This window comes from Propithecus coquereli, unplaced genomic scaffold (assembly GCF_000956105.1).
Source record: "Propithecus coquereli isolate 6110/MARCELLA unplaced genomic scaffold, Pcoq_1.0 Scaffold962, whole genome shotgun sequence".
Lineage (NCBI taxonomy): Eukaryota > Metazoa > Chordata > Mammalia > Primates > Indriidae > Propithecus > Propithecus coquereli.
This window is the reverse complement of record NW_012155974.1, coordinates 146,814-162,695: the sequence shown is the minus strand read 5'-3', so window position 1 is coordinate 162,695 and position 15,882 is coordinate 146,814. Positions and strand designations below refer to the sequence as shown.

At 57.7% G+C, this 15,882-nt stretch overlaps 1 protein-coding gene across 1 annotated transcript in view; it reads right to left on the bottom strand.

Annotated features, from left to right (window-relative positions):
- Nucleotides 1-402: 402 nt before the first annotated feature.
- WFS1 (Wolfram syndrome 1 (wolframin)) overlaps nt 403-15,882 on the bottom strand; it is a 29,378-nt gene continuing 13,898 nt past the window's right edge. The window contains exons 3-8 of the mRNA XM_012665117.1: nt 14,615-14,697; nt 12,361-12,505; nt 10,299-10,469; nt 9,765-9,845; nt 7,513-7,658; nt 403-3,007 (exon numbers count right to left, since the gene is read on the bottom strand). Of these exons, the coding sequence (XP_012520571.1) occupies nt 1,196-3,007; nt 7,513-7,658; nt 9,765-9,845; nt 10,299-10,469; nt 12,361-12,505; nt 14,615-14,697 (2,438 nt within the window). The 3' untranslated portion in view covers nt 403-1,195. The remainder of the gene's footprint in view (nt 3,008-7,512; nt 7,659-9,764; nt 9,846-10,298; nt 10,470-12,360; nt 12,506-14,614; nt 14,698-15,882) is intronic.

The following is a 15,882-nucleotide window of genomic DNA, read 5'->3' as shown; positions in this document are numbered from 1 at the left end:
GAATGAATGCAGGAGACAGTTTCACAAACACGTTCCTGTACACCGTGGCAGCCCCACACTGCCCATTTCATTAGGGATTAGAATTTCAAAAATAACTGTGACTATGTACTTCCCATCCAGTAAGGTCCGAGTCTACAGCCGGGCTGACTGACAGTGCATGGCGCCTGCAGCACAGACGTGTCGCCACGGGCAGCCGCCACAGGCAGCCCAACGGTTAGGGCAGGCACCGCGGGGCCCCTCGTGTAGGACGTGGAGGCAGGGGGTGTCAACTACATGAACAGCAGTCCTGCTCTTCCGTGACCCAAACTGTACTTGTGTTTCATTCAGTATGTGTGTAGACAGTGTTGATTCTCATGGATGTATGAGCCTTCTTTTAAATAAAGAAAAGAAGAAAAGAACTATAGATTTCACCAGAGGCTTTTATTTCAACCACTTTAGGACTTTCTGCTCTATGGCACGGAACACGTAGGCTCCTCCGCGTGCTGGACAGGACGCCCCAGGGTTGTTTCCCGAGTCCTGGTGGATTCAGGCAAGACCCTCACAAACTCACCCCTGCCCACTGCAGAGGAGGCCCCGAGACAGCCTGCGGTGCCAGAGCTCAGCTCGGACACACTCTGCCCAGAGCCCCCTCACCCAGCCTCCAACTGGCAGGATCGGGCCAGGCCTTGACCATGTGACAGGCTCGGGCAGCTGTGCACATCCCCCAGGAAAGGCCAACAGTTGTCAAGGCTTGGCAGTGACCAAAGAAACAAGAAATGCTGCTGTGCAGTTTACACAGACGCATATTTGGTTCTTAAAAAAACAATCCAACACAGAAGTAAACAGGGACAGCAGAGTGCGTAGAGGTTGGGGGAAGGAGGGAGAAACTTGTTTGTAAAGTGCTTTTCGGGACGCAGGGATCTTTCTAGTCTAGCCTGGCACGCCTGCTTCACTCGTAAAGCTTGGGGTTGGGGTGGGCACGGCATGCACTTCCCAGCCACGCCTGGTGTCCAGAGTGGACGGCTAAACGGTGTCACCCTTCACTGGTGGGGTCTGAGCAGTCCATGCACAAGCAAAGGTCTCGGAAGCCCTGGGTCTGCACACTCGAGCACACGCACACACACAGCATCAGCGTGCTCCCATCTGGCTGGGGCCACACTGGGGAAGTCCTCACAGCAGCATGCACCGGGACCCCCTCCGGCCAGTGGACGCGTCCTCACGCTGCCGACAGGAACGGGAAGAAGAAGAAGTCAAAGGCGAACTTGACGGCGCCGTGCACAGTGCTGCGCCAGTCGCGCTCGATCTTCACGTGCCGCTTGGCTGGTGAGAGCTGGGCCATGCAGTTGAGACAGCTGATGGCCTTGAGCTCGAAGACGGGCCACTTGCTACCCAGGCGGCCCTCGAGGATGGTGCTGAACTCGATGAGGCTGCCCTGGCGCAGGTTGAGCAGCACGCTCTTGAACTCGCTGCTGGCCCGCAACACGATGTCCTTGGTGACGTCGTCCTCCTCCCGGCTGCGGCTGCCGTTGGCGGCGCTGCTGTAGGGCATGCCCACGGTGATCTCGAACTTGTAGCGGTCGAACCTCTTGATGTGGCAGGGGTGCTTGGCCAGGAGCTTCAGGCGGCAGAGCTCCTCCTCGGCCGTGGAGGTGTTGCCGGGGCTGCAGGCGGGGTAGGCCTCGCCATAGAGGCAGCGCATCCAGTCGCCGATGAAGAAGGGCAGCATGTTGATGGCTGACTCGGCGCTGTTGTCGATTTCGGTCACCCGGACATACTTGAAGCGGCCCGTCCATGTGACCCTGTGGCCCTCCAGGTGGCTGCAGAGGATCTGGGTGCGTGCCATGTTGGTCTCCTTCCAGGCCCGCGGCCCGCACAGTGCGCCATACTGCTGCCAGGTCAGCGTGGAGTTGTAGACCTTCATGCCCTCCGAGCGGTACACGTAGAACCAGCAGAAGAGCATGATGGCCGTGAGCCACACCAGGATCAGCTTGACGACGGAGCTCCGCGTCAGGGACTTCACCATCCCCACCACCGAGAAGTTGGCCTTGGTCCACCAGCGGACCAGCAGGGGGATGCTGCAGACAGCCATGGTGACTGCGATCTTGGTGAGCTCCAGGGACACGAACCACCGGGCGAACTGCAGCACGCCCACGAGGGTCAGGCCGGCCACCAGGATGGGCAGGGCAAAGAGGAAGAGGAAGTAGCCGACGGACGCTCGGACCAGCCCCAGCCCAGTGGACTCCAGCAAGATGACCACGGAGAGCTCGCACCACATGAAGCAGACCAGGTAGGGCACCAGGTAGCAGTAGGTGCCCTTGAAATTCCGCAGCTGGGCCATGCGGAAGAAGAGGTAGAGCAGGTAGACATACAGCAGGCAGGGGACGCTGATGTTTAGGACGACCAGGTGGCCGATGGGCACGGTGAGGAAGGTCTGGCCAAGGATCTTCACATAGTGCCCGTCCAGGGGCACAGAGGGCAGCAGGGACAGCAGGCCAGCAGCCACCTCGGTGACCAGGGCCCTGCGGGTGTAGGGCTCTGCGTGGGTGCTCAGGCTCAGGTAGCTGGTCACGGTGAAGAAGGTGGCGATGACGGCCAGCTCCGAGCAGGGGATGCAGTCCTTGCTGGCCAGGGGGAAGGAGAAGATGACGAAGAAGACGGACAGCAGGAAGTGGGCGTAGGGCTCCAGGTGGTTCCAGCCGAAGTTGACCTCGGCCTGCTCCACGTCCAGGTTGGGCTCGAAGCGCAGCAGCAGGTCAGTGAGGGTGCGGAAGTTCTCCCAGGCCTTGCTGTCCTGGAACACTTTGAGGGTGCAGATCACCATGGAGATGAAGGACAGGTAGAAGACCACCAGCGGGATGAAGAAGGCGAAGAAGTCGATGGTCAGGTTGCTGATGATGAAGAAGAAGATTAGAGCGTTGATGTGGTGCGTGGGGACGATAGTGGACAGCCAGTGCATGCCCGCCCGGGAGGCCACGTCAATCAGGTACTCTTTGATCTCCATGATGGCGTGCAGGGGGTACTTGACCACCTGTGGGGTGGACACTGCATTGGAACCAGGCCGGGACACAACTGCACCCAGTCATGTTCAGCCGCCCCTGCCACATGCCTCCCTCCAGCCACCCTGGCTCTGGGCAACATGGACCCGCCTCTGCGTTCCCCCACTGCCAGCCCTGTCCCAGTGGTCCTCCCACCTGTCACACCCTTCCCCAGATGGCCCTCCCCATGCTCTGCAGTCCTTACAGCCCTTCCCTCAATCCACCCCACCCTGCAGGTCGGCCCTCCCGCTTCTGGGCCGGAGCCCTTCTCTGACCCCTCCCCATGCCTGGCTCCCCACCTTCTGCCAGGGTGGCCAGGCTCATGAGTGCTCGCCTCCCGTGTCAGACCTCCAGTACCTGGAGGGACCCACCCAGCTTCCGGCTTCCCTCCCCTCAGGGCCTCCTGCTTGAAGAGACAACAGAGCCATGTTGGGCGCCTGTCTGGGCGCTGGCTTTGCATCTCAGCTGTCCACTGCAGCAAGGATGTCACCTCCCTGGCCCTGCAGTAAGGGGCACGGTGACCATCACTGCACAAGACTAGGCCGGTCTCTAAAGAGGGGCAGCTGTGAGCAGTCCCAGGAGGGCAGGCAGAGCAGGCACTGGAGGAAGAGTTCAGCGCAAACGTGGACGGCGCGAGGAGATGCTTTGGCTTAACAGGGCAGCCGGATGAGCAGCAGCCGCCCACCACTGGCCACCGCTACATGCACATGCACGCTCACAGTTACACACCCACCCCTCACACTTACACGATCACGCACACATACACGTGTGCACACCCACCCTACATACATGCACATGCACACGAGCACATGTCCCCCATACTGCTGACCTCAGACACACAGCCCCCCACAGCCACAGTCAAAGGTGGCCCTCCCCTCCCTACCTGTGGGTCCCCCTGCCCACCCTGTAGGCTGAGCAAAGGTCATTACCATGGCAAAGGGGAACGAGGGGCTGCAGGGAGCAAGAGGGGAGCAGCCTAGGAAGCAGGTGGTGATTCTGCACCCAGGGCAGCGCCCAAGTCCACCTGGTCTGTGCAGAACTCTGGGGGCTGTTGGCCTTGCCAGGGCATGGGGGAGATGGGGAGATTGGAGGGGGCGAGATAAGAAAGCAGCGTGGAAGGTGCCAGTTGTCATGCTGTGTGGCATGTAGTGCAGGGTGGGGTCTGAGTGTCTCCAGAGGGTGAGGAGCCTGGACCAACTCCAAGTGGAGCCCTTGTGCATCCAGAGCCCACCGAGGGGCTGTGCGACAGAGCCAGGCCTGAGCACCAAGGCACAGGAAGAGGCAGCCGGACACCCCATCAGTGCAGGGCCAGGGGCAGCCGGCCTCTCCCACCCCTTGGGCAGGCTCTCTCCAGCCCATGGAGGGCTAGGAGGAATTTCAGGTGAACAGTAACCAGTGACAACACCAGAATGTGGCCTCATTTGCCAAGAGCCCTGGCCGCCAATCGAGATGCCTAGAACCCCTGGAAGCAGCTGGAGGACTGGGTTTTCCGGAGACGAGAGGGGCTGGGCTCGTGAAGGAGACTGAGATGTTTAGGGACGAGTGTACGTGCACACGTCTACACATGCGTGTGGCTAAATAGCTTTGCTGCTTCTTACATGCAGTCCACTTAATCCCTGCTTACAACCAGCAAATAGATGACTCAACCAGCTAACAGTGCCCCAGCTCTCTCTGGGGCCACCAGTCTCCATGAGCAGAGCTGCCCACGCCTGCGAGGATGTCTGACGAAAACCAGCCTCCTCCAGGGATTCTTGGGGAGGAGCCCCTTCGCTCTGACGCCAGGCCAGACGGCTGAGATCAACAGCTACGAAGTGAGTCAATGTGTGCGTCAGCCGGCCGCCTGCCTGGTTAATCCCTGTAACGGGGACCTTGCTAACAGCAGAACAACCGGATGTGTCCCCAGCCTGCTGTTAAAGTTATCTGGAATCCTGTCTTACTCAGAGCTGTGCACCAATTTGACTGTGGGGCCACAGAACCACCCGATTAAAACAGCGTTTAAAAGGAAGCTTCTAGAACATGATGTCCAATGGCGTCCACCCTTAGACACAGTGGGGGGCCGGCCCCACACCTGGGCTCGATTACCAGGGAGCGGTCTCCTTTGTAAGGGCCCAATCTCTGCATCCTGCAGCTTCCACCCAAGCCCTGCCTCTTGGGCTGCACCAAACTGCAGGATTAAAAGGCTTCGTCTCCTTTCCTGTAGAGAATGTCCAAACAAATTGAAATACACTCTTCTTGGAGATGGAAGAACAATGAAATTAAAGGAATCTGAGTAACGAATCTGGTTCCACGAATAGAACAGTGAAGAGCGGTCTGTCCAGGCCCGAGGTGACCACCCCTCTGCCGACGAAGGAGACCAGGGACAGAGTGTCACCGCGGGCGGCGGCGGAGCAGGGCCTGCGTCAGCTACCACTGGGGCAGGAAACTTAAACAAGATGCTCCCAAACCTGTTTGCAAAATGCTCACATGTTCAACTTTCCAATAATTTAATGTAAAAAATTTCAGGATTTTAAAACATTACTGAATTTATTTCTCAGAGGGTTTTATCTGTCAAGGCACCTTGCACTTCAGGCTTGAGAAGAGCACTGCCTGCAGTCTGGAACATTCTCTGTGGGCGTAACGTTAGCTCGCTAAGAGGCGTCTGTCGTTCTTCACTTGGGTGAAGAAGACCTCTCAGAAGTATGTTCCCTGTTCTTTGTTCTCAGAAAGGCTATTAAAAGCTGGAACAGCTTTCAGCTTTGGGAGACGCTTGTGATGATTCATTATCTCCCTTTTGCAAACGCCTTTTAATGAGACAAATTGCAAAATGAATCGAAGTGCTCTGACAGTTTCAAAATCTGAAAGGAAACAGAGCCTTGTTTGTTGCTTGTCAGAATACTTTAAATCTCTCCCTTCTAAAAAGGACTTTCAGATATTTCACAGCACTGAACTCATCGCCCGTCAGTGGGTGACATAGAATTTACCCTCCACGCAGGATGCGTTTGGAAGGAGGCAGTAAGAGTACTTACGCCGGATGTAAGGGGACACCTGGGCCACGGCCTCGTGTCCCAAGGGTCTTCTACAACTTACCCTTTTACCTTTGGCCCTCGCTGGCAAGTGGGGCAGCACGTCCTCTTTGCGAAAACCATGGCAAGTGTGCAGCCCCCTCCTCTCAAGTCAGTAAGGAGATGGCAGCAGCTATCTGTGAGGGCGCCTGTCGGGGCCAGCTCTGAGTGGACCACCGGAACGTCCGCCGGCTCCCTGGCTTCACGTTCTTGGCCATCCTGGCTTGCGTCTCAGAACCCCACAACGAGGCCAGTTTCTCACCCTGGACACAACTGTCCTCAGTGGGAAGGGCGCGGCTTTTCATTTTCTGCTCCAAGGGAGCTCACGTGCGGTCCTCAGCTGGGCTCCCAGTCCCCGGCGCAGGGCGTCCGCCCGCTGCTTTGGGCTGCGGCCTTTCCCGAAGCACTGTGGTTCCTGCCCTGCCCGCTGGAGTGCGGCCTGCCTTGACCCTCTCCACACTCCTGGCTCTGGCATGGCGCCCTTTCAGCCATCTGTCCCCGACCCTGACTCACGTGCCCATCGGACACCGACGGTAATTCCTCCAGGGCCTCGGTGAGTTAAGAAGACGCAGAAGCCGTGAAACGCTTGCACGACTACTGCTCACAGGCAGTGTGATGACTGTGCTAGGGTCCCCTGCGCTGGCCTCAGCCTTCTTGGCCACAGTGTGCTGACGCACCGATGCACCTGTCTGGGTCGGGCGGCTGAACTTCCGAAAATCCCGATGTTCTCCAGAGAGTCAGATACGGACACGTGTAATTCATCCAGCTGAGCTGAACTGGGGTAACTTGTGAGAGGCCGTGGGGCCACATCACGTGCTGCACCTACAGCCCAGCCACGTGGCCAAGAAAACAAGCTAGCAAGCCTGGGGCAGGGTCCGTGCCTCTGGGCATTCTGCTCCTGCCTCACTCCCTGCTGCACGGCTACTCGTGTCCTCCAGGTGTGCCTGTCGTCACCCCCCACAGGTGCTGCCTGCCATCTCCCCATACTTGGCCTCTCTCCCTGCACCTCCACAGCCCGGGGGTCAGCAGGCGCCTCCACATGTCCTCCCTGGCCTGATGGACACCAGCACTTTGGGGTGAGGGCATCTTCGAGGCACTAACCTCCAGTCTGGGTCATAAATAGGTAATTTTTCTAAGTGACAAAGTCCAAATCAAAGTCTGCCTCTGATCCTCCCAGCCTGCCCCCAACGCTGCTTTCACGGGAAGTTCAGAGGGCCCCAGCGCTCGGCACCCCAGGTTTCTGGGCCTGACTGTAAGAAAGGCCTTCCTCCTGAGGATATGTCCTTACTCGGGGACAGAGGACCTCTCGAGGGACAAGAGGCACAGTTCCAGGACACTCTCTTAGGCAAGGACCTTCCCACCCACAGCTTCCAGGAAAGCTCCAGGGGTGCCTGGCAAGGACAGGTGCATGCACCCTGGGAAGCGAGGGCTGGCGCTCCAGGGTCTCACCCACTCACCCTCAGGCGCAGCGGCAGGTCCTCGGGGCTCTTTCCTGCCAGCTCATCGTCGTCATCGTCCTGCAGGAACAGGTTGGTGGGGATGATGCCCTTAGCATACTTCTTGGTGACCTCCACAAAGTCGTCCAGTGCGATATAGTTCTTGGCTGAAGCACAAGAGAAACAGCATGGAGTCCCCCTAAGTTGCAGGCCCCTGTCACACTCACGTGGAGGGATGGGGTGGGCAGTGGCTTGAGACCAAGCTAAGGAGGAGCTGAGTGAGTTCAGGTGGGGGAAACCTTCTCTGGGTGGCCTGATGGAGGGGACCAGGCTGGTGGGGAAAGAAGGGGCAGGTCTGCCAAGCTCCAGCCTCCCCCGCCACGTCCCCAGCCCTGGAGCCCCACCTCCAGCACCCCTCCCTCCCTAGCTACTGACTCCCGGGCCAAGCCTTCAACAGCCTGCGTCTCTAGCCCTTGCCGACACCTATCTCTCCCTCGAGCCAGCACTGGTGACAAGCTGCCCTGTTGGCCAGCCACCTGCTAACCCCTCCACCCACCAGGATCTACCGAGGGCCTACTATGGCCTTCTAACCCCTCCACTCAACAGGATCTACCAAGGGCCTACTATAGCCTTCTAACCCCTCCACTCAACGGGATCTACCAAGGGCCTACTATAGCCTTCTAACCCCTCCACTCAACGGGATCTACCGAGGGCCTACTACGCGCCTACTAACCCCTCCACCCAACAGGATCCACAGGAGGGAATGGGGCCCTGGCAGGCCCCCGGCTGCCGTGGGTGAGAGGATGTCCCAGAGGGCCTCTGTGGGAAGGATGTGAAAGAAAGGGCGGTGCTGGGGTGGGGGGCGGGGCACAGGGACAGCAGTCCGGAGTGCTGCAGAAACACTGGGAAGAGGTTACAGGCTGGGTTCACGACAGCGGCAGTGACGATGGGGAGCACGTGCAGCTGACAGGACCTCCTGAGGGATCGGGGTGGGTGCATGCAGTATGCAGCGCCCACAAAGAGGCACAGAAGCCTTGGGGGCCCACTCGGGTGGCAGGTGTCGGGGGAGGCCTAGGCGGGGCTGTGTGCCCGGGGGTCACAGATGACATCTGACACATGGGACTGGTCACCAAAGCAGCAAGTGTGGATGTGTCCCTGGGTGCAGTGTCCATGTCCAGAGGGTCAGGAGACAGGAAATTGGTCTCAGGACACTGAGGAAGAGCAGCCAGCATGGCAGCAAGGGCCCTGGGCCAGGAACCCTGCAGGCCAGACTGAGAGGGCTTTAAGGAGGAACGGTGGCCACCTCTGCCCACAGATCAAGTCAGATGAGGACAGGAAGTGACCTGGCAAGGGGGTCACTGGTGGCTTGGTCAGGCCATGTGGTGGGACGGCAGGGGGAAGCCCAAGCGAGTGCAGGAAGATAGAATCTGAGATGGTGACACAGACGGGCCTTCCTGGGCGTTCACTGGAAAGCACGGCAGAGAACATGGTGGCACTGGATGGAAACGCTCCCGTCGAAGGGAACCCAGTGGGGTGCTGGAGCCATGTCCTTGAGAGTGGGGGGGGTAGGGGGAGACCCACAGGCTGGCGGTGCTGATCCTACCAGGGCAGGAGGGCTGATCTGGCCAGCTCACTGTTCAGAAGGGGAAATTGAGACCCAGAGACAAAAACGAGACCTGCCCAAGGTCACAAGAGGAGTCCATGGCAGGCCTGGTCTTTCCCACAGGTCCCCTGTTAATGCTGAGTAAATCCGGAGGTCCCCCACCTGTTTTCTTTGGGATGGAGCCCGGAGTCCCCTAGACCAGAGCCCACCCGACATGGGCGGAGCGATGCTCAGGCTGGCAGCTACACATGGAGGGTGTGAAAGTCTCCTCTAATTCTTTGACCCCAGACATCCCAAAGGCACCCCAGTTTGTTGTGCCCCCAAACCTCTGTCCCCCTGATACGTGCTCTACCCTTCCATCCTCTGCCCCATGAAGGCCCACAGGGCTGTGCTCCTGCCATTCCCTCCACCTACAGCTCCCTCCCCTCGCCATCCACGGAGCCAATGCCCCCTTCCCAGCACTTCTCTGTCTAGCAGGGACTGTCATGCCGTGGTCCACTATGTCTGCCTTCCCTCCAGCATGTGCACTCCCAGCAGGCAGAGCCTAGATCCCAGCACTCAGAACACTGACACCCAGATGGACTGAGACCCTGGTGGGGCCCAGGCCTGGGACGCACAGGAAGGAGTGGACACTGTGTGGGTGGTGGGCGGGGTGGGGGGCCGGACTCACACTCACTGCTGACCAGGCGCTCCAGCATCCGCCTCTGTTTCTGCAGGGACTTGGGGACAGGGCCTGGCTGCGCCCCTCCATCTGCAGGGGACAGGGTAGACTGAGAGTCAGGCAGGCTGTCACCTTGTTGTGCCCTGCAACCCGCCAAAAACTGGACTGTAGGCTCCTGGGGTGTCCTGAGTTCTGGGGACCACAGGCCTGGGGCCTCTACTGCATCCCTTGGCAGTGCGAGGCCACTCCTCTGGAAAGCCACCTCTGTGCCTCCAGCAACTACGCTGGATACAGTGCCGCCTGGGTGCTCCCACTCGGTGACGGACTCAGTCCGTCCATCTGTGGGTGTGGTCAGGGCACCGGCGTACCACCCTCTTTGGTTTGTTCGATGAATGAGCACCTGAGCCAGGCTGATGCCGACCTACTGTCAGTGACAACTGCCCAGCTCCCTGCAGGGGCCCAGTCCCTATGGGAAGGACCCAGTCCCCAGGGCAAGGCCCTAGTGCCCACGGGGCAGCGCAGCACCGAGACCTGGCTGCATACCATGCTCATTGACCTGACCGACGTTCTCCAGCAGCTCTGACACGGCCACCTGCTTCTTCTTCTTGGGGTTGAGTTTCCAGTACATGACCAGGGCTGCCTTGCGCACGGCCCTCTCCAGGTCGGTCTCGGAGGAAAGCTGCCGCACCTCCTGCTCGTTCTCGGATGTGATGCCTGCCAGACGGGAGGCAGTAAGGACCTTGTTCCCCTGCCTGCCGCTGTCAGTGCTGCTCCAGGTCCCAGCCAGCTCTGTCTGGAAGGACTTGGGAGGGAGACTCATGAGAGGTCTGTCAGGGCCTTTGGTTACCAGGGTAGGATGGACATTTGACCCAACGGGACATCTGCGCAAAGCCCCTGCCAGTGCCCACGCCCCAGGCTGGAGGCCCAGCTGGCCTTGCAGCGGACGCCCGTGTGTCCACTGAGTGTGAAAGACTTGCTATGTCTTCCGCTCACATTCCCCTTTCACCCCCATGGGACCCTCACAGGAGCTGCTGCCACCCGCAGCGTGTAGGCGCAGACATGGAGGAACAGTGGGGAACTGGCTCCCCAGGGCCAGAGGCAGTGCTGTCTGCACCTGGCCCAGTCTCACTGCAGGGACCACCCAGGTGCAATGGCGGGGCTGTCCCTGTTTCTAGCACGCTTCGTGGGCTTGGGCCCTCCGCATAGAGACCGGCCACGGGGGGAGAGGGTGACCAGGGTCTAAAGCGGGTCAGCAGCCATCTTCCTTGCTTCAGCTGCAAAGGCCTGAGACGTTAGCACAGCTCGCCCCAGAGGGCAGTAAGACCTGGCACGGAGGACTGCATGTTTTTCTCCTTTTCAACACTTTCCCAAACTTTCCACATGAGCATATTACTTGTCTGATCAGAAAGCGCTCGACGTAAGAGTGTGGGGCTGTGAGGAACGTATGAGGCCCGCCCCTGCCTTCCCCCTTGCACCCTCGGGCCGTCTGCCCAGCACCTGCGAGAACCACCGGCTCTTCCCCCTTGCACCCTCGGGCCGTCTACCCGGCACCTGTGGGAACCACCGGCTCCTGACACCAGCTGCGAGGGCCGCTCCAGCCAGCTCCACGCCATTGCGCCTGCTCCGGAACCGGGAGGCTGGCTTGGTGGGAAATTCTGGCTAATGGAATACAACTGCTCTCTTTTTTCAAAAACATCATTCTAATTCTCAAAGAAAGAAGATTCCATGTAATGAATGTAACTCCTAAAATATTATGACACAAAACCAGAAGGAAATATACCAAAATATAGAGAGCTCCTCTCTGGGTTTCAAGGTTATGAGCAATTTGTATTTTTACGTTTTCTATATATTCCAAGTTTTCTATGATAAGCATAAAATACTATTACAATCTGAAAAAATACACATCATTTAAAAAAAACCACCTGGGTGACGCGCACTTTCATCTTTCCCTGAGGCTTGAAACCGTCAGGAAGCACAGTGCTCCTTGGCCCCAGGGATGAGCCACACCCTTGGGCAGGATGATGTCAAAACTGACCGCATGTGGCCAGGGCTGCATCCCCCCACGACCCTGTCCCCTGCCCCTCAGTGGCCTGCTCCCCTCTCTTCCTCCACCCACTTTTGAAAGGTCAGTCCACTTCATTCCATGGTGCACACACCTGCACAGGTCTTTGTGGGCCTCTGGGTAGTCTGTCCAGACTGGATGGAGAGCCAGCTCCAGGGTATCAGCCACTGTGACTGCAGGCCACACCAAAGTTCCCAGCTTTATCACTGTGAAGCTGACCCTCCTCAGCTGGCTCCAGGATCTATTGCTCAGTTTGGACCAGAACCCAGTGGAAAAGAGAGCTATAACTTCTTGTGTTGGAAACACCAACACAAGCCAAAGAGAATGACAATAGCTTAGTTTGTTAAAGATCCCAAGTTAGGCTCTAGAACATCTAAAATGACGAAGCCAGTAGCAAAACAGAAAATGTGCTCATTTCCCAACAGCATCGCCAGCATTAAGCTTTCCTGTTGTTAATATTTTATTGTTGTTCAGTGAGTAAGTGGCATTACCAACTGCTCGTCCCTCAGGTGGCTGCTCTAAGTAAGCCTCACGCAGACTCACCTTTTCTGTCCGCCAAGCACCGGCGAAGCAGCTTGACGGCCTCCCGCCGGCCCTGCTTTGCAGCCACGATCAGCCAGTCCACGGCAGTGCAGTTGTTGAGTTCTTCATCTGCGTCGTTGGCTAACTGCAGGTAGTGTTTCCCCACCTGCAGGCCAGACACCGTTCTACCTCCAGCTTCTCGGACCCTCTCCTGCCCCTTGATCCCGGCCGGCCCACCTCCTTTCACCCACCACCCTTTGTCACTCAGACAAGAAGAAAGGGGCAGGAATGGGGTCCCACTGGGCATCTACATTAGGCTGGGCCCTACCGAGCCTCTGGATACTTGTTCTTGTTTTAACGCTGTGACGCAGGCGTGGCCACCCCCTTCCTCAGAACAGGGGACTGCAGGCTCCAAAGTCTATCGATTTTCCCCCTTCAGCAGCTCCTGCCCACCACTCGCTGAGGCGCACCGTCAGTGGATGGAAATTCAGGTTACAATGGGCCCACTTGCCACCTCTCAAGATAGTCAGGGGACCACAGAAAGTCAGGGCTGCAGAAAGGCCAGCATGCCAGAGGCTGGAATGGGCCCACAACTGGCCCACTGCCTACTGTTGTAAATAAAGTTTTACTGGAACATGAACGCAGCCATGCTGCATGTGTGCACTCCATGGCAAAGCTGAGGAGTCACAGCAGAGACCACATGGAGTCCAAAATATGTACCACCTGGCCCTTTGCAAAAAAACACTTGCTGACATGGGCCAATCCTCTCATTCTACAGATGGAAAAAGTGAGGCCCAGAGGAAAGACAGAGCCCACCAAAGGGCTGTGCTCCAACTGCTGAATGCCTGGGCAGGCTGTAGGAGGAACTTTCAAGTACAATATGGCCATAAGGTAGGAAAAAGAAACTTCTTCATTTATGGTTCTACAGGAAATCCTCCTCCTTAGGACAAAGAGAGGGTGGGAAATTGCTCCAGATGACTGTGGTCACCTGCTTGAGCCACATACAAAAGCCACTCTGACATACAGAGTGACGTGGCAAGAAACGGCTGCTGGGGACCTGTCCATACAGCCTCCGAGTCCTCTGGAAAGGTGGGCATGGTCACCCTCCCCAGGGCTGGCCCGGAGGTGAAAGCAGAGGTGGGACGCAGAGGCATCAGGCACAATGCTGCTGCCTGGAGCTCACCCCTTCCTCCTCCTGGGGTCTCAGGTTCCCCACATGCCACATTGGGGGCTGGACTTTGGGGTTCCCCCACCCCCTCTGGTATTCTAGACCATAAGCTGAGAAATGCAGCAAGAGATCTGCACACGGACGCGGCTAGAAGGTGGTGCCAGGGGCCCGTGAAGTGGGTCCTGGAGCCTGCGAACTGGGCCTGAATCCCGGCTGCACCACCAGAGCTGTGTAAACCAGGGCGGCAAGTCGCTGAAGCTCTCTTTGCCTTAGTTTCATCCAAAAAGTGGGCGTGGTAATTACCACCTCTGAAGACACGGTAAGGGTGACATAAGATGATGATGACCGTGCTGAGGTTAACACCTCTCCCTCCTCTCTCCCCGTGCACTCGGGTTCCTGAAACCCACCAAGCTCCCCCTGCCTTGGCCTCTGCTCTTCACTCTTCTGTCTGCACTGCCGGGCGTGCAGGGTTAGCCCTCGGCTGGGATGGCCCCCACAGAAGGCACCAGGCCCTCTGCCACCTCCTGGCTCAGCATCCTGTTGGGTTTCTCTCCTTACCATGATTCAGAACAATTTTATTAATGTGTCTGTTCACCTGGTTGTGTCTGCTTCTCCCCCTAACCTGTCACCCTGTGAGGACGAGGCCCACGTCCATGTGGCTCACCACTGCACCCAGCACTGGCACAACCCTGGGCCCTGGCAGACGCCCAAGTAAACAGTCACTGCTCTGGGGCCCCATGCACACAGCTAATGGCCACGCAGGGAGATAGGAGCGAGCAGCATACACAGTGGCAGGGGTGTGTGCACCAAGCAAGCCAGGCACAGGGAGGACAGGCAGGAAGCAGGGTGGGTGACCAGGAGGAGGTAATGCCCAAGACAAGGTATGAGCTGAGCAAGGGATGAGCACTGCTTCCCACAGGAGCGTAGGGAGAAGAATCAACAGAGCAAACATGGGAATCCGGCACGGAGCTCGGTGCACCGCGGGGCACACAACGCTCCCATGCCCGCTCCCAGGCACCGACTCTTCTCTGTGGGCTGCAGAGCTCCCGGCCAGGCCCGCCGTGCTGGGGGCTAGTCCTGAGTTCCCTGCCAACACCGCGTCCTCACCTCCGTCTGCGCCTTGGGGTCCCCGGCCTTGGCCTTCTCCAGGACTTCTTCAAAGGGGATTCCCGCATCTCCCTTTACAGGCCCTTCGACATGGAAGAGACAAACACAGTGTCACAAGCCAGACCTTGCCACATGTCAGAGGAGTGGCGGGGATACCAGCAGAGGTCTCCAGAAGACCTGGCGCCACTTCTCCCTCTAAAGTCCAGGCCAGGAGCATGAGGACAGACACAGGGACAGAAAAAAATGCCTAGAAAGCAACCATCTGCCTTCCAATTGACAAACATCCCCAAAGCAAACAGCAAATGTTACCCAGGCGGGGTGGTTTCCAACGGTAACTCGGAGCTCTTAGGGTGGGAGGCACGGAAAGGAAGGGCACAGAGCCGAGTCCCACCATCACCCCCTGGGCTTAGGCCTGCTCTAACCAAGGCTCTAGAAAGATCCAAGGGCTCGTTTGAAAGCCCATGACCTAAGTAATAAGAACCTGAACCCAATGCCCAGCACCCCAACTAGTCAAGTTAATGTTTTCCAGGATCGTGTCGTTGACAGACATATGCTTTTTGGAGGTTACAATCAGTGTACATACATCTTGATATTCACAGTTTTTACTTAAGAGTGAACGTCTTCATTCGTTTGGGTGTTATAACAAAAACATCATAGAATGGCTGGCTTAGAAACAATAGAAGTTTATTTCTTTCAGTTCTGGAGGCTGGGAAGCCCAAGATCAAGGTGCCAACAGATGCAGCATGTGGTGAGGGCCCCACTTTTGGTTGATGGGGCTTCTTGCTGTGTCCTCACACAGTGGAAGGAGGAGGGTGCCCTCTGGGGCCTCTTTTTTAAGGGCACTAATCCCAGCAAGAGGACGCCACCCTCGTGGCCTGGTCACCTGCCAATGCCCCGCTTCCTGACACCACCGCATTGGGGCTGAGGATGTCAGCACATCCAGACCATGGTGGTGAACTATTCTCAGACTCCCACACTGCACTGCAGTCAGCTCGCCGCCTCAAGGCCCGTAAGACCCACTGGGCGACACAGTCAGGCTGCTGGGCCTTTCCTCCAACAGGGCTTAATGCTGTTCTCCATAATCCTTTACTTTATAAAATGGTGCCACAAGCCGTTCTGTGTGTATACTTTTCTTTTGGGAAGTCATTTTCCTAGCACAGGTTCTCCAGTTGGATGACTAAGCCAAGCACCCAATATCACTATGGCTCACGCTCAATTTTACTTTGTAAAAAGTTATCCCAATCACAAAAGCCTCATACAACCACACC